The 23,021-nt window shown below is 47.8% G+C and overlaps 2 protein-coding genes across 2 annotated transcripts in view; one reads left to right on the top strand and one right to left on the bottom strand.

Annotated features, from left to right (window-relative positions):
• LOC125920717 (astrotactin-2) overlaps nucleotides 1–23,021 on the top strand; it is a 243,710-nt gene that overhangs the window by 16,621 nt on the left and 204,068 nt on the right. The window lies entirely within an intron of this gene.
• TRIM32 (tripartite motif containing 32) lies at nucleotides 9,594–22,266 on the bottom strand. The gene is made up of 2 exons (XM_049627830.1): nucleotides 22,157–22,266; nucleotides 9,594–12,690 (listed from the first exon to the last, which is right to left on the bottom strand). The coding sequence occupies exon 2, from the start codon at nucleotides 12,666–12,668 to the stop codon at nucleotides 10,650–10,652; it is 2,019 nt and encodes a 672-aa protein (XP_049483787.1). The 5' UTR covers nucleotides 12,669–12,690; nucleotides 22,157–22,266; the 3' UTR covers nucleotides 9,594–10,649.

The raw sequence follows: 23,021 nt of genomic DNA, 5'->3' as shown, positions 1-23,021 counted from the left end.
GCAGCCTCACTCACAGATGTCACGGCACGGGGTGTGTTTCCTGCTGCTCTATCTCTCCTGTTCTTCCTTCATACCTTCTCACCCCTCCATCTTTCCACACTAGGGGGTCCACTAGTGGGTCCAGCTCCTGGGATATTCCAGGTTCTGTATCAGGTGCTGAGGCTGCAAGGCGAGTGAGACCCACCCCCTGCTCTCAGGAAGCTCACAGCCAAATAGGAGAGATTAACAGGTGGATAGACAGTTACAACCCTTTTGATAAATGCTGCAACAAAGGAAAGCATGCGCATGTGCGTGTGTGCACTGTGTGTGTGTGTGTGTGTGTGTGTGTGTGTGTGTGTGTATAGGGTCAGGAGTGAAGGAAGCAAGCCTGGGAGACTGGCCCCTAACCACGTAGGGTGGCTGGGAACTTTCCTGGAGGAGATGTCCCAGCAGAGCCCGGGAGGGTATGGGCATTTGCCAGACTGGGGTGGTAGAGAAGGGATTTGCAGGGGACAAGACGTGAATCTGGGGTGTGGGAAAGCCTGGTGAATGCTGAGTCCTCTCAGGCCAGTTTGCAGCAACAGTGCCTGAATCTCTCCAGGTGCTCTTTAGGGACACCACTGGCTTCTTTTTTAGGTCTTTGAACGTCTCCGTTGCTCAGTCTTCCAAGTAGTTAGAGAAACTGCCATTGCCTCTGTCCATAGCTGAGTCCTCTCGCACAAGGGCGAGGCTGCATCTCCAAATGCCTGCAATGGAGTCAACACACGGGGCTAGTTTCAGAGGTACCTGGGGAATAGTTAGGAAAGCATCAAGGTTATTATGAAGATGGCATGAGGTCGTGTGATGAGTTGACTTGTAGGAACTCAAATCAGTCATTGTTCCCCCCTCCTTATCAAAAGCGTACCTTTCAACAAATACCGACATACATACCCGGTGTACGTGAGTCTTCTGCCCTGTTTGCCAGATGTGTGACTAGGGCAAGGCATTTTGATTTGCTGAGTCTCAGGGTATCTTCAAGATGGGTATAGTGATGCCTGCTTCACAGTATTGTTAGCAGAATTAGCAGAAACAATGATTATAAAGTGATAATCACTGCACCTGGCATATAAGAAATACTCAGGAAATGCGAGCTGTTATTGTGATCATTTATTACTGTGAGACGCAGTTGAGTCAGTGATGATTGTTATTACTATCAGTTTCCCAAAACAAAAAGCCTAATGGTATAGCTCTTTCCAGTCCTGAGTACAGAAGCCTAGATAAGCCTGAAGTCATGGCTGTTTCCCACTGGATGATCTGCCAGCTTGAATTTGAGTCCTGCCTGAACCTGGGGGTGGTTGGGGTGGGGAGGGGAGCAAAATTATCAAAAAGCACAGCCAGGAACCCAGCAGTGGGGCACAGGGGAGTGTTTGCACAGCTGGGCACTGAGCTTATAATACACGAGAAGGATGTGTAGGGCTGTGTGCGTTGGGGAAAGGGATGGCGGAGGAATGGGCAATGATGACTGATTCGTATGCAGTTCCTACTGTGGGCCAGTTAATCACATGATCTTGCGTTGTCTTCATGAGAAGCCGGCAGGGTCCAGAGTATTATGTCCATCTTCCAAATGAGAAAACTCATCTGCTTAAGGTCACGTGGCTGGTAATAGGCAGAGGCAGGATTCTATCCCAGGACTGTGTCACTCTAGAGCCCCAATGCCCTACTTCATCCCTGTAAGAACAGATGCCAGGTACTGAGAACCACTATACGCCAGCAGGCATGCTGGGCACCTCGCATACAGGATCTCAGTGAATCCTAACAACAAACCCTCTGAAGCTGGTGTCTTCCTGCCTAGGAAACTGAGACTCAGGAGGTGCTGGGGTGGGAGGGGGGATGTATATAATCCAGAGACATATAGCTGGTGGAAATACCTGCTCTTCCCTTTCTTTCTTTTCTTGCTCAGGGCCTCTCACCATTTACGTTTTGCTGTTACTTAACCACAGTGGGCACTCCAAAAAGTGTCCTCTCTGGGAGGCATTTCTCTTCCTCTTGAAACAGGTAGACATACTTCATCAGAAGAGTGAAAAAATAGAGGCAGATAGACCAGCATGATTCTAGCCTGCATGATGTCGGTCAGTTGGTTCCAGATTCTTGTTTTCTATCAACACCCTGGCTTTGGGTCGGGGCGCAGGCTTCGAGCCAGGTCTTAGAGACTGACTTGACCGCTGATCCATTGGGTTGGAGCTGGTCTTCATCTGACACACAAGCCCTGGACCCCAAGTGTTCCTCTGTAGGATTCTTGGAGTCTGCCCTTCTGTTTCCTCACATTCCATGGGCACCCGATGGAAGGCTTCTTTTAGAGATCTTGGTCCAAAAAGTCCCTGAAGTCTGAGGCACCACAATCACTGAAATTCACAACCGGAAAGACCCTTAATTCAATAAATCTATTAACTGTAGATGATGAAATGGGTAATGAAAAACTTGTTCAAAGGGAACTATAAACTAGTGACAGGGTTAGGACTCAAACCAGCTCCCTTTTCTTTCTTCCTTCTCATTCCAAGAAGATGTGTTAAGAGACCCTTTGTCCAAAGGTATCTCCTTTTTGTTTCTAACAGCTTTATTGAGATATATAATGTACATACCACACGTCAAAGGTATCTTTTTGAGCCTTCTCTTCCGGTGGTGATTCTGCACAAAGACACAGTTTGGGTTGAGTTTCCAGAAGGAAACACAACTTTTCATTATTGTCTCGTTGAGAAGCTTCTTCAAGGAAAATGAAATCGGAGGTAAACATGCCTCCCACTTTCAACTATGTCCCGTTTTCTGTCCCACCTACTGTCAGTGATTCAGGGAGGCAGCTGGTGGGAGGGGGACAAGGGGGCACAGCCAGCAGGGGCTAAATGCAATACAAAGTGTTCATTTATATTAACGTATGAGCGAAGCCGACCCCCTGCCCTGGTTTTGTCCAGCAACAGTTTTAGTGTCTACTCTGTGCCAATGAGGCACCAAATTCAACGTGGCTCTCCCTTCGCAGAGCTCAGTCCAGACTTGGAGAGAGATAGGTAATGAGGAAATCACAATGCAACGTGGAAACGCTAGGAGCAGCAGCCACACAAAGTGTGGCTTGGACACCCGACTCAAACTGTGCGTTGGGTCAGGAGGGGCATCCCAGGAACCCTGCAGGAGGCAAGGTTTAGGCCACGTAGGTGGGTAGGGAGAGGGGAAGTTTCAGGTAGCAAGACACGCGTGTACAGAAAAGGCCCTGAGATACGAGACAAAAAGTGTATGGAGCAGATTGCTAGGGAGGAGCTGAGATAAACGCCAAATCCCCCTAGATGCGTGGACCATGTTAAGAAATGCGCCCGTTTTAGTAGGAGCCGTTTAAGGCCGTTTAAAGATTTTTGTGTCATATTAATTTGCATTTCAAAAAACGATTGATTCTGGCTGGTGCAGGGTGGGGCTGGACCTGGGATTGAAGGACGTGTATACGGGATGCTAGATAAGAGTCATCCGGGAAGATCAGTTAGGAAGTTGTAGCCTTGTTTCAGGAGAAAAATGATAGCAGCTTAACATTTCGTAGTCGTGAAGCTGGAGAAAACAGAAATAAATGGGTAAGAAATGGGGGCGCTGAAGGGTTTCTTTTGTTTTTAATTTTTTTTTAATGTTTATTTTTATTTTTGACAGAGACACAGCATGAGCGGGGGAGGGGCAGAGAGAGAGGGAGACACAGACTCGGAAGCAGGCTCCAGGCTCTGAGGTGTCAGCACAGAGCCCGACGTGGGGCTCAAACTCACAGAGTGTGAGATCATGACCTGAGCCGAAGTCGGACGCTCAACCGACTGAGCCACCCAGGCGCCCCAGAAGGGTTTCTTAAAGTAGAGCAAAGGAAGGTCAGCACGTGTTGGAGAGCAGAGCTCAGGTTTGAGGACAGTGAGCGTGAGGGTTCTCAGGGAGGTCTTCATCTAGCACAGCAGCCCACAGTTCACATTCCGATTGGCAGTACAAAGTGGGCAGCTGGACATACCCCAGACTGGTAATGAGGGGAAAAAACAAACAAACCGAAAATGCAGGTTTGGGACCCGGTTGGTAACCGTCATAGGAGACAGAGCTCCTTGTATAAAGACACAGCTCCCCTTTTGCAACTTGTCTCCTCAGGGAGCAGCCTTCCCCCCCCCCCCCCCCCCCCCAGCCCTGGGCCCAGTATTGTTTCTGAGGTTTTCTTTAGAGCGGCTTTATTTCATTTAGAGGGGCTGTGCATGCTTCTCGTTTCTGGCCAGCTTTTCCTTCTGTAAAATGCTGTGGGATAGTGCATGTTAGGTAGGCTGGCATTAACGTCTCCCATTTCATGGAGGAGGGAGAAGGGCCTGTACAGCCATCGACGCCAGAGCAGGAGAGAAGAATACATCCTGCTAGGGCTTTGGCCTCAGCATTTGTACCTTTCATTTAGCTAAGAATTAAGTAGCCTTTATGGGAGGTGCAGGGTGGATGGCCCATCTGTGTATGGATCACACGTTTCTTCCAGCACATCCATCGGCACAAGCTTCCTTCTCCTGCATCCAGCCCTGAGCCAGGATCAGGGGAGATACAAAGCATGCCCGCTCCCTTTCCACCCTTTGAGCCATGATATTTATAGTTTATTTCTAACCCTGCTCTAGAATCATCAGGCTTGCAAACAAGTTTCAGGTCCTTGGGCCTGAGACAGTTAGGGTTTTTATTCTCAAGTTTAGATATTAAGTGTCATTTCACAGAAAGTCTTATTCATGTGGTTGCTCATAAACTACATTCGTAAAACTCAATTTATCATACTCTGAAGTGTGCCGTCACAGGGCAGTAGTGGGATGGACTCCCACCCGGTATGCATGCGGTTTCGCCACAGAACTGATGCTCCCGCCCATACATCAAGATATAAAAGGGCTAATCGCTCACATAATGAGGCTTTCTGCTCTCCCGAAGGTCCCAAGCGGCTTGAGAAAACAAGGAGAGACTGGCCTGGCTAGTATATAATGGGCAGGGGGGTTGGGGTATGTCTCCACTGTTTGAAATTCCCTCTGGCACCAAGAGTGGGAGCACCTGGGTTTGCCAAATGAGGGGCTGATGGGGAAGTGGGGAGTAGCGGGGCTTGGATGCTGTCAGAATCCAAGCATCAAATATGGAGTCAGAATCATTACAATTCACCCTGGATGTTTGGTTACTGAAATGTGCTATGATTCATTTAATTGAACTTGAACGTGTGTAAGTAAGCCATTATGGCACTCTATGAGGGCTGCAGTGTGAGGGTGGTAAGGGAAATGAAAATTCTACTAAATGCCTTATATAAGAGCCCAACGCTGTGTATTTTGAGAAATGAAATGAGTGCTTTGATCACTATCAATAATGTCTGAAGCTCTGAAGGCGATAAAGTGTCTTAGTGAGGACTTTGGTTATCGATTTAGTTTGTGTAGAGACATGTGTGATCTTGATTTGTTTCGGGTATCTGTGGCACAAGAGATTTCCAGAGATCCTAGATGGAGGACTGTTGCACCCACTGACTGGACCAGATGAACACATCTTTGGCAATGGCCCAGGAGTACAGAGGAATGTAGAGATGGGGTGGACTGTTGGCCAGGGCGTCCAGTGAAAAGAGGACTGCATGAAGTTTGGCCAGTTGTGTTGCCTCTTAGGTCCTGTCTCGTTATCAGGAACCTCCCAGTGAAGGACTGAAAAGCAGCAGCTTTCCAGCAAATTCGATCATATATGATGGTTGGTGATGCCATCTATAAAGTTACTGGGTTGATCCTAGGGGACTCCTCAGATAGCCAAGGGGTCTTGGAAAAGGGGTGACCTTCTCCAGCACCATGGTATCCAGCCAAGGACCAAGGATGGAGGGGGGACCCTGTCCTACAGACGGGGTATGCCAAGGGCCTACGTTTGGCTCTGTGCTATAGCAGGGGGTCTCATGGCTGTGCTGAGCTTTCAGAGTGCTGCTTCCCCAACCCAAGGCCTAATGGGCAGCAAGGGATGGAGGGCCACAGGTTCAGTGTCCGTGACAACCAGCCTTTGTTTCCAGGAGAGCCCAAGATGCAGCCAGCAATTGCACTCTAATGGCTTATGTTAATTTTTGTAATTACTTGAGTTCATGAATAATGACCCAGAGGAAAAATCCTTTTATGCTAGCCATCTAGCAGAATAGCTAAACATGCATATTTCTGTCTTGAAATAAATACACACACATGCACACAATACATACATATATATGTCTGTATATAAAAATCGTGACTCCATTTAACCTCTCAAAAACAGTCAAGATGACATCCTGACTACTTTCATCAAATAATTAGCCTTTAAGCTTTACGTTTAGCTTCCCTTGGGAGGTACAGTACTATGAGTGTTTGCCTCCACCTCTCCAGGAATCCCTCTCTCCCTCCAGTAGGCTTTTCCTTCAGAAGCTAAGCAGTGCCACCCGCAACACCAACACAGGTCTGCAGTCTCCTGACGTTACCTTGAAAATTTCACATCAGTGCAGCACGACGGGAAGTCACGTTCCCTGAGTACCTCACACTTTCTGAATTAGGTACTTCTACGTATGCCATCCCATTTGTATCTTTTAATTCTCACAAAAGTGCTGTAAAACGTAAACTGTCTTTGCCTTCCACCAGATGAAGAAACAATAGTTCAGCGGAGTGACAAGAGCCTAGTAAGTTCCAGTAGTTGGGGCAGAGTAAGGACTTGAACCAAAGTGGAGCTGATTATTACAAAGTGGAGGTTCTTTCTACCACTCTAATGTATTAAACAGTTATAGCAAGAATTAGGCAAAAAGTGAGGCAAAATGCAACAATTCTAGTTGGTTAAAGAGTAATTAAAATCGTAGAGCTAAAAGGAATTTTACCAACGATCTAGTCTAACCTCTTTACAGACTGGGAAACTGTTGGAGAGGTGTGTTGATCACCCGAGGCCACCTGAGTAGGTCAAGGGCAGAGCTGTGATTCAGACCTAGACGAAGTCCAGTGACTTTCCCACTAGAATACATTGGCAGTCCCAGAGCTGCCTCACTAACTTCGGACTTAGCCAGGAGAGCATGAATATTAATGATATTGACAAGATATAGCCATAGGTCTGGAGTGTAAGTATGTATTTTGCTAAGCAGCTTTGTACCTCACCACTGCCCTGCTTGTAAAATTCATCCAGGCATCTGCTATTTCATATCTGTAATTTGTTTTTGAGATCCCTCGAGGGGCTGTACGTCCTGAGTACAAATCAGCAGCCTAGTCAGGTGCAAGACAGAGCCCCCAGTTTCATACCAAGCTCTGCCTTCTACTTCCCTGCGACAGAGCTGGGTAACACTTTACTTTTAAGAGGCCATTAATTAGCACTAGATTAAAAGTACAACTACTTAAGCATTACTTGCCTTACCCACAGGAACACTGTAGGACTCCAGCCAAGTTTATCTTACTGACTGGAATAATGGAGTGTCCCTCTGCGGACTGTCTCTGGCTGGAGTGTACATTAGGACTGACCCTTAAAATCATTCAGGCAGTGCCTATCCCTGGCCTCTCAGGAAGTCCACGGCAATGTAACATTAGATTTCAAGTATCTTAGGAAAGACTGAAACAATTTCTGAAAGAGTAGACACATGAATATCATTTATTATTTTTTTTTTCTTTTCTGAACACTTCCCATAGTGCCTGGCCCACAGTAGGTACTCAAGAAATACTGAATGAATCATTGCTCTAAAACCTTAATTTCTAAGTTGATTACTCAGAATGATAAAGGGAGGCAGGGACTTAACTAACCTGTAAGTAATCTGTTGCCTAAGAATACCGTTTTGTCCAACGTGAGGGGGCTACTACGTTAAGAAGACGAAGGTTACTGGAGACCTATCATCATTAGCAAGTAAACAGCAGCCAATTAAATAACTGAGGATATATTTTGTGTTAGGGACCATGCTATGTGCTCACAGCAATTTATACAATAATAGACACATGAAATAGGGAGAGTGATAATAGAAAGGAACAGGTGACCAGGAGAGGAAATGCCTGAGAAAAGTTGTGGCTGCCAATTAGGAACCCATAAAATAGGAAAGAGGGAAAGTATAGTTTGGAGTGGTTGGACCACCTCATGCCACTCAGGGAAGACAGGAACAGCTGTCACCTGTTGAGTACGCCGAGGACTACATCCAAGTAGTTTTGCATCCATTGTCTCGTATTTTACACCCTTCCTGTGAAGAATCATTTCCATCATTTTCCAGAAGGGGAAAGGTGAAATGGCTTGTCCATGGCCACATGGAAGATTAGCAATGGTTTTCAGAAAGTGTTCTGTAGATTCGCAAGAGTTTTGTTAAGAATAAACAGGAGGTTAGACGAGGGGATAAATAAAGCCTCTTCTCCAGGCCCACAAACCTGCTTCACCCAGAGCAGGGGTGATCTACTTGACATGATTGACTTGCATGTGAGGCTACTCAACTAAGGGCACTGTTGCTTAAAAACAAAAAACAAACAACAAACAGAAACTGCTATAACTGAGGAAAACGGTGTCCTGGGGATGGACTACGTATGTGATTGAGTCAACACGGTAGGTAATTGAAAATTGATTGGACTAAGCACAGCCTGAAATATTCACATCAAAGAAAAAACTCTTCAGGAGGCGTCCATTTCCCACCCATTCGGAGTCAGCAGGTGCCTGCCGTACTTGAGGACCACGGCATGAGCGTAGTTCAGCAACGGGAAGCCCTAAGTGCTGAACAGCACTGGTGATAGCACTTGTCTCCAAAAGCATCGGCAGCTACAGGGTTTCTGGCCCATTTACGTCAAGCCAGCCCACAATGTACGTTTCTGTGCTGCAGACCCTGTGCCAGAGGCCTCGACCACTGTTATTGCCTCAGCAAGCCCCCCACTGACAGCAAAGACAGACCTCCTACTGCCAGGTGCTATCACAGAGAAAGTGGGTCTGATAACTACTGGAGCCATTTGTGATGCACTTTTAATTGGATCAGTTTCTTTTCAATTCTACGATCTTTGGAAATTGGATGCAATTTCATAATCAGAACACGGGGCTTTCTCCAGGTGAAAAGCACAAGAACTAATTCAACATCCTACCAATTATTTCCTTTCCTATTCTTTGGCAGCTATTACAACAGAAGCCAAAAAAGCAACGCTACCACCAAACAACAAACACAAACAAAAACAAACAAAAAACAACAAAAAACAATTTTGAGTAGCCCAGCTCAGCAAATTTTGTTTCTTTGAAAAGCAGGGTGATAGCTCTTTGGCCCTGCATCTACGAGCAAAACATGCTGCTTAGCAAAAACAAAGCCTGAGAAGCCTTGTCACGATTTCCCTTATCCAGTTTTGGTCTTTTTAAAGACAAGACTTCTTCCGTTTTTGAACTGTAATTATAAGGATAACGCAAATGGTAGAGGCTCATTTCCTAACAGAGCGCTGGTGGCTCTATCAACCTTGGGGGCTGATTCTGTATACCTGTGGGTGAGAGTAAGATTTGGATCATTTTTACATAATGGTGCCTTAGGCTGATTTTGGGCTGGGGTAGATCCTAACGCTCTCAAAGAATGCAGTGTCAGATATGGAAGCAAAGCAGTGTGGTACAACTTCTCTCTCTCCATCTCCCAAATCCCATATTTAATTAAAAGACATGAACACCAGCGATGAAGAAACAGTTATCAATTATTTAATTCTGATAGAGGAATGGAAATAAATCTCAAAACCAAATATTGTGCCGTCACTTGAGGAAAATACAGAATAAAGACCCAACAGTTTTGTCTTAGTAATGAAAATGTGATGTGCCCACATCTCCACTCTGCTGGCCCTGGCCTGTGTTGTACAATTCTGCAGACAACTCTTAGCACAGGTCAGTGGAGAGAGGTAATATGAAAAATGATGAACTCTAGAGACTCTCCAAGAGTGTTTACTGACTATATTAGCATTTGTGTTTGTTTATTCCCATCTTTCTGTGCTTTGAAATAATTCCAGTCTATATGCTCCTATAAAAGGCGAGCAATTTCCAGGCTGAAGTCTTCCATACCAACCAACTAGGGTCAATACATCCTCTGTCACATCTGCAATTAGAGACCAATCCAAGATGGCACAAAACCTCCAGAGCCGAGAGGTCCAAAGGGACTGTGTGTGTGTCTCTTGGTGGCACTAAATGAGTGAGATTTCACTCTGGTAAAGGTGAAGAGACCTGAGACATCATGCCCCAGGGCTGCGATGTCTGAAACGAAAGATGGAGCATGCACACTAAATACAGCAGAGCTGAAGAGAAAGTATCACAGATGAAACACATTATAATAGGAGGGAAATATGGGACCGGGGTTAACGAGGCCAAAAGAGGGAAATCAACAAGGATTCAGTATAAGGGCAAATTTCAAATACAGGGGCAGGAGGCTCTCTACTGAAGCCTCAGAAGTGCCTAAATTCTAATCAAACTTCAGTTAACCCCATATCATATGTCTTATTTGGGGCAATGCATGTTAAAGCTCTAAATTTAGGAAGAAAATAATGCAGAAAGAAACAAACAGAAACAGAAACAAAAGAACTACTAAAAGACAGAGCTTCTAAAATTCTAAGATTAGCCAGCGGGAATGAAGACCTAGGCCAAGCGCACTCTACAATACCACCAATAACCCAGGAATAAGGGTGGGGGTGGGGGTGGGGGTTGGGTAGGGAGCTGGCTGGGGAGAAGAACCTGTTCTCTCTTATCCCCTAAGGGGTGGAGTATCTTCTCAGATGGTAGCTATAGATCTTGATGCAGTGATCCCAACAGTCCAAGACCAACAGCTGCCCTTTAGGAGTGAGGGCGATGCCCACTGGACACGTGAGCCCCTCTCGAATGAGCACACTATAGCCCCCGCCCTTGGGAAAGTGGAGAATTTCCTTTCGACTGCTATCGGCCACAATGAGATCGCCACGAGCATCCACACACATGCCGGCAATGCAGCGGAAATCCTCATTCTCTGAGAAAAAGTGGCTAATCTGGCGACCCAGCTGCCCATCGGGGCCCACAGAGCCAATGGAGAAGCCGCCCTCCAGGTGGTGCTCGTTCTGCCGATTCTCCAGATTGAGGCCCAAGCCCTGCGTGAAGTAGACGGTGCCCTCGGCGTCGCAGGTGACAAACTTGGGCCGCACGGCACTACAGAGGCAGCTGTATTTGACCACCCCTGCCCCCCGGTCAACAGTGAAGCACCAGAGCTTTCCACCTTCCACATCAGTTACCACGAACTGGCCAGATGGAAGGGCTGTGATGCCCCAGGGTTTGCTCAGCTGGCTCCGGTGACAGGCCACGCAGTGGCCATCCAAGGTGTATACCTTGAGGGAGTTGTCATAGCTGTCAGTCACACCAATCAGCCCCTGGCAGTTCATGGCCACTGAGAGAGGCGTGAGGTTGGGCAGATCAGCCCCAAGGAAGCTCAGCACAAAGCTGTCAATGCCACTGGGGCTGCGGCGGATCTCCTTCAAAAAGCCTTTGCGAGTGAACACTTGGATTCGGTAGTTGCCTCGGTCGGCAACCAGCACCTCGCCCTGACCGGTCACGTAGAGACTCACCGGGAGGTTGAACATGCCTGGCGTGCTGCCTTTGGCCCCCATCTTCTTGAGGAAGAGGCACTGCTGGATGTTGGCGGCTGGCTCGGAGCCCCGCTGCTTCGCAGGCGAGGCCCTCGGGCTGGCAACCACTTCCTCAGGGCTCACGTCCATCTCTCTGAACGTAACAGAGGTGGAGGCGGCAGAGGCTGCCGCCTCCATGGCCCAGGAGTCTTCCATGTTGACGGTCCGGGGCTTCTTAACAGCCTGCCCGATTTGGAGGGGGCCGACGTGGCCCACCTTAAGCAGCTCCACGTCCTGTAGGGTAAGCTCACGGGGCAGGCTGGCCGTGAGCTCCGGCTCCTCCTCGTCCGCGGTCTCCTCCAGGAGCGCGACGTCCGCCTGCTTGATCTTGGCCAGGAAGTAGTCACAGCGAGACACGGCCTGCACCTCGGCAATGTTAAGCAGGTAACTCTGCTCCTCCACCACCTGACTGTTGGACTTCTCCACCTCGGCCAGAGAGCCCGTGAAGAACTTCCGAGAGCGGGCCAGCTCTTCCTGGACCCTGCGCTCCTCGTGCCCGTACTCCTGGAGCACTGCTTTATACCTGGCCTGGAGGTCCTTGGAGACCCCTTCCAAGGCTACCTTCCGCCGCTGCAGCTCCCCCATGAGCTCCCGCAGACGGGCCAGCTTCTCTCCGAAGTCGTGGCGCCGCTCCTCGGCCGCCTCTTTGACGGGGAGCGTACAGTGGCCAGGGGGCTGGTGGTCAGCCTCCCGGCAGGGCTCACACAGCACCAGGCCGCAGCTCCTGCAGAACTGCCGGGGCAGCCGCCGCCCACAGGACCGGCACATGAGCAGCCCCACGGCCTCACTGAGCCCCGCCGTGTCAATGATCTTCAGCACAGTCAGGTTGTCCGTCAACTGGGTGAGGCTGGTGATGCGGGTAATCTTGCTGCAGAAGGGACAGCGCACACCGTTGATGCTACTGGCCAGGAGCTTCTCCAGGCACTGGCGGCAGATGGTGTGGCCACAGTGCAGGAGCTTGGGCCGCAGCTGCTCCTCTGTGAAGGACTCCATGCAGATGGGGCATTCCAGCACTTCCCGGAGGGCATCCAGGTTCAGGTGAGACGCAGCCGCTGCTGCGGCCATCGCACTTCCTCTGAGGGGCCTGCTAACACAGCCCAGGACCGAACAGCTTGGCATTCATGCTCCAGAGGGTCAAAGCCTGCTAATAAGAATAAGAAGCCATTACTGCACTGCCTGCATGAACTAATTCACTCAAGAAACATCCAGAGAACAGCTACAATCTCTCATCCAGCCACTGACGTGTTTAACAAATACTTGTTGAAGTCTGTTAGGTGACCGTGATACACAGGGAAATGGAACAGATGCAGCACTGCATAGTAGGTGAGAATTCAGGTTCTCGAGTCTCTGATACTTAGTTGTGTGACCTTAAGGAGGTGGCCTAAACTTCCCAAAGCTCGGTTTCCCCATCACCCATCTATAAAATTGAAGTAATAACAGTATCTACTTTATATGAGTTTTCGAAGGGTTAAGCAACATGATGACTACGACGCACTTAGCACAGCCCGTGGCCAGCATCATGCCTGATTAATGTTACCGATCACTGACATCTACAACTCCATTTATATTAGGGGAAAAGCCTAAGAAAATTATAGGAAAGGACTACACACAAAGTTCTGTGGGTGCACGGTAGACGGAGTAACAGTTCCCAGAGGAACTGGGAAGGGCTTCCCAGAAACAGTGTCACTTCTGTGACAGGTCTGGAAAGAAACAAGGCCTTGTGGGATAAAGGCATTTTAGGCAAAGAAAACTATGTGACCAAAATCATGGAGCCTGTTTTATTATGTTATATAGAGTTCACCATGTCACATTCGGGGTCCTGGGAAGCATACAGGGAAACAGAAAATTCAAGTGATCCGTAAAACATTAGGTCGGGAAATACATGTATTTTTCATGCATCTATTCCCCTATCTACTCACCAATCCACCCAACTAGGACTAGGTACCACGTGCTGTACTATACTAGGTTTTCAGGATAGAAATCCTGCCCTTCAGATCTCAAACTTTAGGAAAGGGGACAAGACATATAGGCAAAAAATAGCCAAGGCAGAAAGCAGTATCATAAATAAGACATAAACTCAGTTAGATGGAGGCTATGAGGCATCTACTCTAATTTGAAGGGAAATAGAATTTTCAGTAGGGGCTGGGGATGGCACTGGATAGGGCTCTGGAAGGGTGCACAGATACGTAGAGATGGGAGAAAGGGAGTACCAGACAAAGGGCAGTCTTAACAAAGGTTAGAAGGCAAGGGGAAGAGCAAGAACTTCAGGGTATTAGGAGAACCTGTTGCCTGTATACATTTGTTTCCTCATTTGTACAATGAAATAATACCGCCTTCACAAGGTCAACACGAGGATTACATGAGATGATATAGGCAGTGTATGAAATGCTAAGTTTTGGCTTAGCACCAAAAAAGTCTTAGATAAATTTTAGTTCTATTTTCTCTCATCCTTAAGGTTAAAACTGTGGGGAGAATGTAGGTAGATTAAAGTAACTGGCGTGATTATGAGAATAATTATAAGAAGTCTTCAGAGCCGAAATGAGACCTTTGGATTTCATTTTGACGGGCATGGTGAAGCAATGCATGTTTTGAAGCAGAGAACTGATAGGATCAGAGCTTGAATGGAGTAGGTGAAAAGGCGGAGAACCTAGTCTGGAAGCTGCTGCAAAACCGCCTGGGGGAGGTAATAGGGAGCCTGAACTAGACAGCAAGGGGTGGAAATGGAAGGAAGATGCATGGGAGCAATATTCCAGAAGTACAATCACTAAAATGAGTAGATTGAAGTAGGAAAGTGGTGGAGCTAAGATAACCAAAGACTCAAGCCCAGTGATTTAAAAACCAGTAGTGCCTTATCAAGACCATTTATTTTTGGCCTGGAACACCCCCTGCTTCTCTAAGTACACGCCATAAATACTCCCACCCACCTTGATCCACATATGCTCATGAAATAGAACAGAGATCTCAGTGCTCTGAGACTTCCGTCATTGTGTATTTATACCCCAAATTAGAATGAACAGATCTGGCAAGGTGAGGCATGTGGGTAAATTGCAGCCCTTCTTAAATGCAAATTCTACAGCCACATCTGTGCTGTCCTGAAATGCAGATCCTCAGCCATCAAGGAGAAGAGGAGGGCAAGTTAGCTGGGTTTTAAGGACAATGCAGCAAGCTGAGAAGAGCTCCGCAAATGCCATCAACTTTCTCCACGCATACAGAAGAAAGGGCGTCTATGCGGAGATGCGTACTAGATGCGTATTACAGAATTCCCCGTATTTAGCTTTGCATCGCGATCTGACAAGTACTCAACAGCAGACACACACAGTATCCAAAAGCAATCCAACCTCTCTGAAATCCCACTTCCCTTCTACTGGAAGGGAAACCAATATACATCTAGTACCTTCTATGTGCTGGATGCCACACTAGATGCTTCATATACTTAATCTCATTTAATCTGCCTCATGCCCCTATAAAGTAGGTGCTGTTTTTATTATCTCATTTTGCCATGAGGAAACACTGGCTCAGAAACACTGGCTCAGGGTCACAAAGCCCACACGTGGTGAAACCATGCAGTACAGATAACCTTTAACTTTGCTTAACCCAGAATTACTTCAAGCTTCCCCCCCCCGCCCCCCGCCACTGGTGTAATAACACTTGTTAACAAGTGTTCTCCAGACCATACTCTGGGAAACGCTGTCTTATAGCATATCCTTTTCTCCACAAATAAGAAAGAACAATACTATTGTTACGGTATTTAGCTTCTATAAAATGGGCTATATTGATTTATTATCTGGGTGACCCACTCTCACACAGCAGCCTGGCAAACCATTATGATTCAAATCTACGTCTCAACAAAATGACACATTATCACGTATCATGAACCTATAAGGTCTCAAGTGAATATCTGAAACTTAATACTGACTTCTTAAATGCCATGGGTCTGGGCACAGTAGTTGAGAAATGCTGATAGAAACCTCAACTCAGAATCCATGCAAACCTTAGTTCTAAACCAATAGCTTCGGTCCCTTCTTCCATCATCTGGGACAACAGACTGAGGGCAACATTTGGTGTTTAGATCAAGAGCATGTCACCTTACAATGCAAGGGACATCTGTTCTTCCCAAAGCTGGCACTGCAGATCAGCTAATTAAACAAACCTGCCAACCTGTAAAAATACTAGCAAATTCTTTCCCCAGCTTTCTGGAATGTCATACCACCTCCTTCAATTAAAAAGCTTCTTACCGCCCTAAGCCATCCACTTTGAAAAATGAATTTACTATGCCCACATCCATATCCTAAAATACCTCAGCTGCCTGCAGCTTCACTAGGCTCTCTGAGGCAGAGGAGAATGTCAAGGATTCCTACTCTAATGCTGGCATGCTTTGCCAGGAAAGCTGGAGCTGCCATCACTAAAGCATCAGGGATATACCTCAGACTTGGAAAAAGCCTAAACTATGTCTCCCATCTCTAGGAGCTGGGAACAGTGCCTTCAGTAGGATCCTAGCCCGACACAGAGCTCTGTGTGACAAGCAGATACGTTCCCTCTCCTCCAGAAGCGTGTATCTAACCATTACTGTTAATACTGACAGTGATTCAGATGGAAAGTTAATTCAAACTCAGTTTCCATGAAAGGGCCAGATGGGTGACAGGAACTGTCTAACCATCCCAAGTCTCTAAGTTAGCTGCCCATTTTCTGCGAGCTATAAAATCTAAAACCAATCAGAACGAACCCCCAACACGTTCTTTATAATAGTGTTGTCTGACTTCATGATACCTTGAATATGTTTCCTGTTGTGTCTTTGTACTCTCAACTCTTGACTGCTCACCTCAGCCCATGCACTCTCCCATCACTGTTCTGATCTCATGATTAATACTGCACATTGCCTACTGATACCAGGCCAGCTCTTCAGGTGAGAATCTACCCCTTCAGCTGTGTTTGCTTCAGCTGCCTTAAGACTCAGGAAAATTCTACAGTCCTACCCTAGCCTAATCCAGCCGTTTCTGGCACCACCAGGCTTTCCCCAGTCCATGATTTAAACAACCAGGATAGCAGGAAAAAACAAAAAAGCAAACAGAAACCCATGAACCCTGAAGTCAGACAGAACTGGGGTCAAATCAGCACTGTCATTTTCAAGGTGTGGGACAATAGGTAAGTTATTTAACCTCACCAAATTTGTTTTCTTACTTTACAAAAAATAAGAAATTAAGGATAATGCATGTGAAGTGCCTAGTCTGGAAACCGGCAGGTATGAAATGAAAAATTGCTATCTATCATAGTTTTAGTAACAACCAGCAATGGTATTAACAATAACAACAGCTTGTACTGGTATAAACCAAGCATTCAGTTTATAAACTACATTTTCAAAGGATGACACGTCTTTCTTTTCATGACATATAAAAGCACATGAAGATTAATAAAGAGACTGGCCAGCTTTGAAAGAATTTGATTGAGGACACTAGGTATTCATGCTAGAAACTGACTGCCACATGAATTCACAACTTCTTTTGCCCAGAAAATAGGCTTCTTCTACTCGGGACTAAACATGGAATGCTAGAATTAGTAGTGATCTCAAAGAGTAAAATAGATGAGTAAACGGAGATCAGGAGAGAGAAATCGAGAACTTGCTAATCATATGGCAGAACGAGGACTAAAAGACAGGAACTGGAGGTGACCAGTATTATGCAGACTAAGAAAGAGGGCTCAGGAATCAGGCTTTCTGGATTTCAATCCTGGCCCTACTGCTCACTGTGGAGACTTGGACAAGTTAAGTAACCTCTCTAGTTCTTGGTTTATCTAAGAAAACGGGATTTACAACAGTAGCTTCCTCACAAGGTTATTGTAAAGATTAAATGGGATTATGTGAATAACACACTTAGTATAGCACCAAGGGAAGCATACAATTAACTGTGCAGTATTTATAAGAGTGCAGGGGCAGCCACTACTCAGCCAATGAGAAGAAAAGAATACGCACTTTACAACAGGCATACTGTATGAAGATACCAAATATTCAAGTTTCAAAAGTAAAAGTTCTGAGCCTTCACCAAAGAGTTTTTACCTGATCTCTGAATCAAAAGATTAGAGATGCCCAAAGGCCGTACATGTGTCACCTCCTTGGGGGCTTAGGCCGTCAGCAGAACTGAAGAACTTCAAGCAATTAATTAAACAAATCTTTACTTGAGCACACACTGAGTCTAGCCCCATAAAAACACTAGGGATATAATTTTGAACAAACCCAAACATGAATAGAGCGACTTACCTAAAAACCAGAAAACATGTAAAATAGTACTACGTTTCCTTTCACAAAGCATAAAAGTTCATCTTCCACTGCCACCCTCCTCTGGTTTGGCAGGGGGGTGGTTTTGCAAGGCTTATCACATTTCCTTTCTAAACTGTATGTATTCCTCTTGTGTTTGAATGGAATGCTGACCAAGTACACAACCATCTCCGGGCCCCCAATGGTCGCTCTCTGGGAGGTGCTAACAGGAGCGATTTTAACAAAGTCAGGGAGGTCCTCTCGTGACACCTGCCTAATCTTGTGTGGAAGAGGGTCTGAAGTTTATTTACACAGGGCATTTAAGGTACCTGCCAACAGCTAAGAGAAACTCAACAAGTAGGAGCTTATAGGGAAACACAAGCATGACTTCCCCCCAAAGCTGTACCAGTCTGAGACATACAAAACAACTCAGAAGAAAATGTTTGTAGAAAAGGGAACCTCAGCTAAAGTATGTCAAGAATAGGTTAAACCAATAATAGAGTTTGCTGGAAAGACACTTTTCTTCCTCTTCTAAAACAGCAGGCGCTGGAAAGATTCCCTTATATCTTCCACAAACGTTTGGGTTAATACCAATGCTGCCAATGTGACAAAGAATCTTGAATATGGGAAAAACCAACAGTCCTTTCTCAGAGGACCTCCAACTCATCTCAACTCACCCACCCCTCTTCCAGTTGCTTTATCTACATACAACACATGTTCACTTAACCATGAGCTTTTGATGAAAGGATCAGGAAGCAGATCCTGGGAAAGGTAGAGGAGGGGATGGGAGTTGGGGGGAGACTGGCAGGGGCTGCTTAGGGTCACTGAAATTTGGCAAAGCAACCCTCAGTTCCCTTCTAGCAATGCCTTCCTCTTAGAAGTGCTCTTATAAAACTACCATTTATTGGATGTCAGGCATCTTTTATACATCATCTCCTATTCTCGTAATCACTGTGAAATACATGTTTGTTATTCCTCTTCATAAATAAGGACACAGAGTCTCAAAGCTGGTAGGTAGTAGAACTGAGATTCAAATCCAGGTGTGTTAACTCCCAGTCATAAAACCACATCAACTCAAAACATCCGTTACGGTTCCCTAGCTGATGAGGCTACCACTGGCTCTAGGCAGTTTGGCTGAGAGGTTCGTAAAGGCACCTAGGAATGATTTTTAAATCAAATTGTTATACCAAAAGGACAAAATGGAAGGACTGTCACAGAGGCAGCATGTCAGTGTGCAGGGACAGTGATCTACCCAAAGGGCTTTGTAAACCTAACTACCAAACTCTCCAGACACAGGTGCACAGGGTTTAAATGTTGGAGAAGCCATTCTAATGAAACTAGTATAATATAACTTAGGAGTCAGACAGACCTGGGCTCACATCCCGCTGTGCTATGAAGCCTTAGGTAAAGCATTTAACCTATTAGTTTTCTCATCTACAAAATATGGAATAACATCTACAATGTTGGCAGGATCATTGGCAGGATTAACTGAGTCAATGCACATAATAAACAGTAAATGGTTGCTATTCTTATTTTTAATAGATTGAGGCTGCTAAGAAGTGTCTGTCCAAGGTCACCTAGTAAATTAGCAGCAGAGGAGGGATTTTGGACTTGAAGCCTCTGATTCCCAGGCTGATTCAATTCCTATCACGTTTTCCATAGCGGTGCGTATGACTATCCCAGCTAAATCTCTTGCCTTCTGATGCAGTCCTACTGTGTTCCTGAACTGGCTTCAGCAGTGCCGTAGCTTGTCCTCCTGGAGCTGACAGAGCAAATGCTGTTACTCTGTCCCAGGGGCAAGAAACCCAAGAGATCATTTAGAACCAGGAGTTACTTTCCAGAGCGTGACTGCCTTCGGCTTCAGTCTCTGCTGTGAAGTGTTTTTTTCAAGCCAGCGGCCTCCACACCTCACCCTTCAGTCCCTAGCACCTCATCCCGTCTAACTTCAGGCTCCTCCCCTTATCTGCCCACTGGTCCTGGTCTAAGAGCAAATCCAGAACAAAGTCCAGGGCTACTCCCTACCTAATTGAGATAGTTTTGTCCCCTTTCGAGTGCAATTTGATATTCAGCAATACTCATGGGCAGTTCTTTCATTAGAGGGGAAGGGGCTGAGACAGTAAGACTAAGCAGGCCCCAGCAAGGAAAGAGGGAATATGCAGGGTTACAGGCTACAGAGATCTGAGTATGAGCCTAGCTCTGCCACCCTAGTTATGGAACCTTAAACAAGTCACTTCCCAAGCCTTAGCTGCCTCACGTGTAAAACTGGATATGGTAGGGCCTGTTGACTAGTGCTGTGAGGAAAACTGAGTAAGAAAGCACATATAAAAATCACACATTACTAAATTTTGCGTGCTTGCTGTGCACCAGACACGAAGCACTCTGGTGTCTCTCACTGAAGCTTCACGGTCATCTATGATGTCGTCCTGTGATCAATTCCATTTTACAGATGAAGAGCCAAGCGCAGAGAGGTTAAGTAATTCATTCAAGATGACAAAGGAGGGAAGACAGAGAGCCAGGATTTGAATCCAGAACATCTGACTCCTGTGCAGAGGTCCTCAGCTTTGGCACTGCTGACATTTTTGGGCCAGATAATTCTTTGTTGTGGGGGGCTGACCGGTGCACTGTACAATGTTTAACAGTTTCCTTGGCGTCTGCCTACTGGAGGCCAGTAGTCCCCCGTACCCCAACCGTGTGGGCCGAAAACGTTTCCAGGTATTGCACATGTCTCATTAGGAACCCTCTCTTTAGAACCTGGTGCAGGACTAAATGCTCAGTGTTCCCCTCTTCCTGTCATTCTTTTCCAGCCCAAACACCTCACTCACAGAGTCACTGCCTCTTGGAGCTGTAGTGGACCTTATTCAGGATTAATTCAGTCTACTTATGTAACTGATAAGGACGGTAAGGCCTGAGGTCTTGTTCTACTCATCCCCTGGAGGTCTCCCATACTATCTGCAATCACAGCTCGGAGGGGCAGGGGAAGGAATACTTAGGCAGATGACCTTGAACGGTTTCCTGCTTTCCGCCTCCTTTAACCACTGTCTCCTCCTCCTCCCAAGCCTACCCCTTGCAGCAGCCCAGGCTGGGTTCAGAGTTACTGGCAGTGCCATAGTTGCCCTGTGATAAGCAATCTCTGGTTAGGGAGGGAGGGGGATTTTGCCCCTCCCGTGGAGAGTCAGGCTCCTTCAGGAGTCCTGATCCCTGAAGATTTCTGACTCCGCTGCTGAACCCCTGAACTCTGCTAAACTCCACACACTCAAGTCCACTCTCACACACTACCCCCCCAGGGCCTTGGGACTCTAGTATAGTACTCCCTTTGCCTCCCATGCAGACTTCAGGAAAATTCCTTTAGCAGCCCGAGACACCAATCCATAAACCTATTCAGGGTCCTTAGAGCCCTTTCATTCTATAACCCAGTTAGTATGTCTCCAGCCTGTCTCCTCAACCCTCCCTAAATCCCAACCGTCTTACAACAGACAATTCAGCCTTTTGGGCTCTGTATTGCAGCCCTTACCAATTCTTTACTCATGTGCCCCAAATGCCTCTGACATAGATCCTTTCATCTGTTTCCAAATCGCTGCAGCCTTCAGTCCTGCATCCCAGCATAGCATCCCAACTGCACACCCCAGACTTCTGTGCCCCGCCTCAATCTGAGCCCCCAACTCCTGCATTCCATCAGGCAGTCTGCCGGCCTCAAACCTGGTTCCTTCCCCTTTTATCCACCCCATGTCATGTGCTGCCTTCAAACCTCAGCTTGATCTCTCCTTGCTAACAAGACACTGCCTCCCACTGATTCCCCCAAGAACTCACGCCCTCAATTTTCCCCAGATCTCATCTGGAAAACGCTTCCTCCCCAGGCCCTGCTCTCTCTGATCTCAGGTTTTGGCCCCTCAAATGCATGGTGACCCCAGACTGCCTCAAACCTCCTGAGATGCGGCACCCCAAACCTCATCAGAGCCCCCCAGTTCCTTTTTATTTCCGAAATTCTGCACCCCCGATGCCTCCAGGGCCTTCAGATGCCCTCCCATCTCCCAGATGCTGCACCCCTCTTTCCTCGAGGACCCCCACATTACCTCAGGCCTCCCGAGATGCTGCACTGGGTATTCTGAGAGAGGCCCTCGCTCCCCTCCCAGCGGATCTGCATCTCCTCTGAGCTCCTCTGCCCCTTCGGATCCCTCCCGAGCCTGTCCCTCGCAGCCCCACCCCCACCCTGGTCCTGCCCCCCAGATCCGGTCCGCAGACCCTGCCAGTCGGGCGTGGGCCGGCCGCTGCACGCCAGCGCGGCCCCCCGCCCCGCCGCTAAGCCACGGCCCGCGACTCAGGCCACGGTCCCCAGTCCCGGACCCTCCTTCCCGCCCCTTACCTGACCGCCCGCGGCTCCAACGCGTCCACCGCCGCCAGCCCACCCGCCCGCCGCCCTCTGCGCACGCGCCGCCGCGCGCCCCTTGGCGGGCGCTAATTCGCATAGCCGTCTGTCCGTCACTGCGCCCCGCCCCCGGGGCATGCTGGGGCTTGTAGTCACACGGACCCGAGCGTCCGTAGCTCAGGGGCGGAGTAGAAGCTAGCTCCCAGCTGGGAACGTGGGGACCTAGGAACGCGCGCGTCCGCTTTGTGTCCCCCCTTGAGCGGACAGGGAAACTGAGATGAAAGCGGCCCGCCCAGGTTCCCTCAGCGAGTCCGGAGCTAAGTCAGAACTCGTGTCTGATTCCAATATGTGCGTTACCCGCTTCGCTGACCCGTGACGTCCAGGAACGGGCCTCAGCAGAGCCTGGGCTCCTGGCAGAAGGGCGTCTCGGAAGTGCGGCCAGCGCCTGTGAGGGAGTGACCAGGAGAAGAGTACAGCTTCCCCCGGGGGCGGGCGCGGAGGCTGGACTCGCTTACAGAGCAAGTTTCTGGGGCTCCGTGTTTCTCCCTGGGACACGCGGCTGCCTAGACTCTAGTTCATGCGATGGACCTAGTGCTCAAGGGAGAGGAGTCTTTGCCTTGCTCGGTGGGGAGGCCGCAACAGAGGTATATAGGGGACCGCGCTCTGCACCTGCTGCCCCTGCAACGCAAAGCGCCCTCCAGGAAGCCCACAGTACAGCCAGTCAGGCCTAGGGCTGCTGAGCACCTGTGGCCCCTGAGGCAGTTCCAGGTCCAGTACCTGCTGGTGCAGCAGACCACGTGGTACAGTGTAGGCGCAGGGACAGGGGGTGAGGTTGCATGGTCCTGAATTGGAAATACCACGT

This window comes from Panthera uncia, chromosome D4 (genome assembly GCF_023721935.1).
Source record: "Panthera uncia isolate 11264 chromosome D4, Puncia_PCG_1.0, whole genome shotgun sequence".
NCBI lineage: Eukaryota > Metazoa > Chordata > Mammalia > Carnivora > Felidae > Panthera > Panthera uncia.
This window is presented reverse-complemented; position numbering and strand designations above follow the sequence as displayed.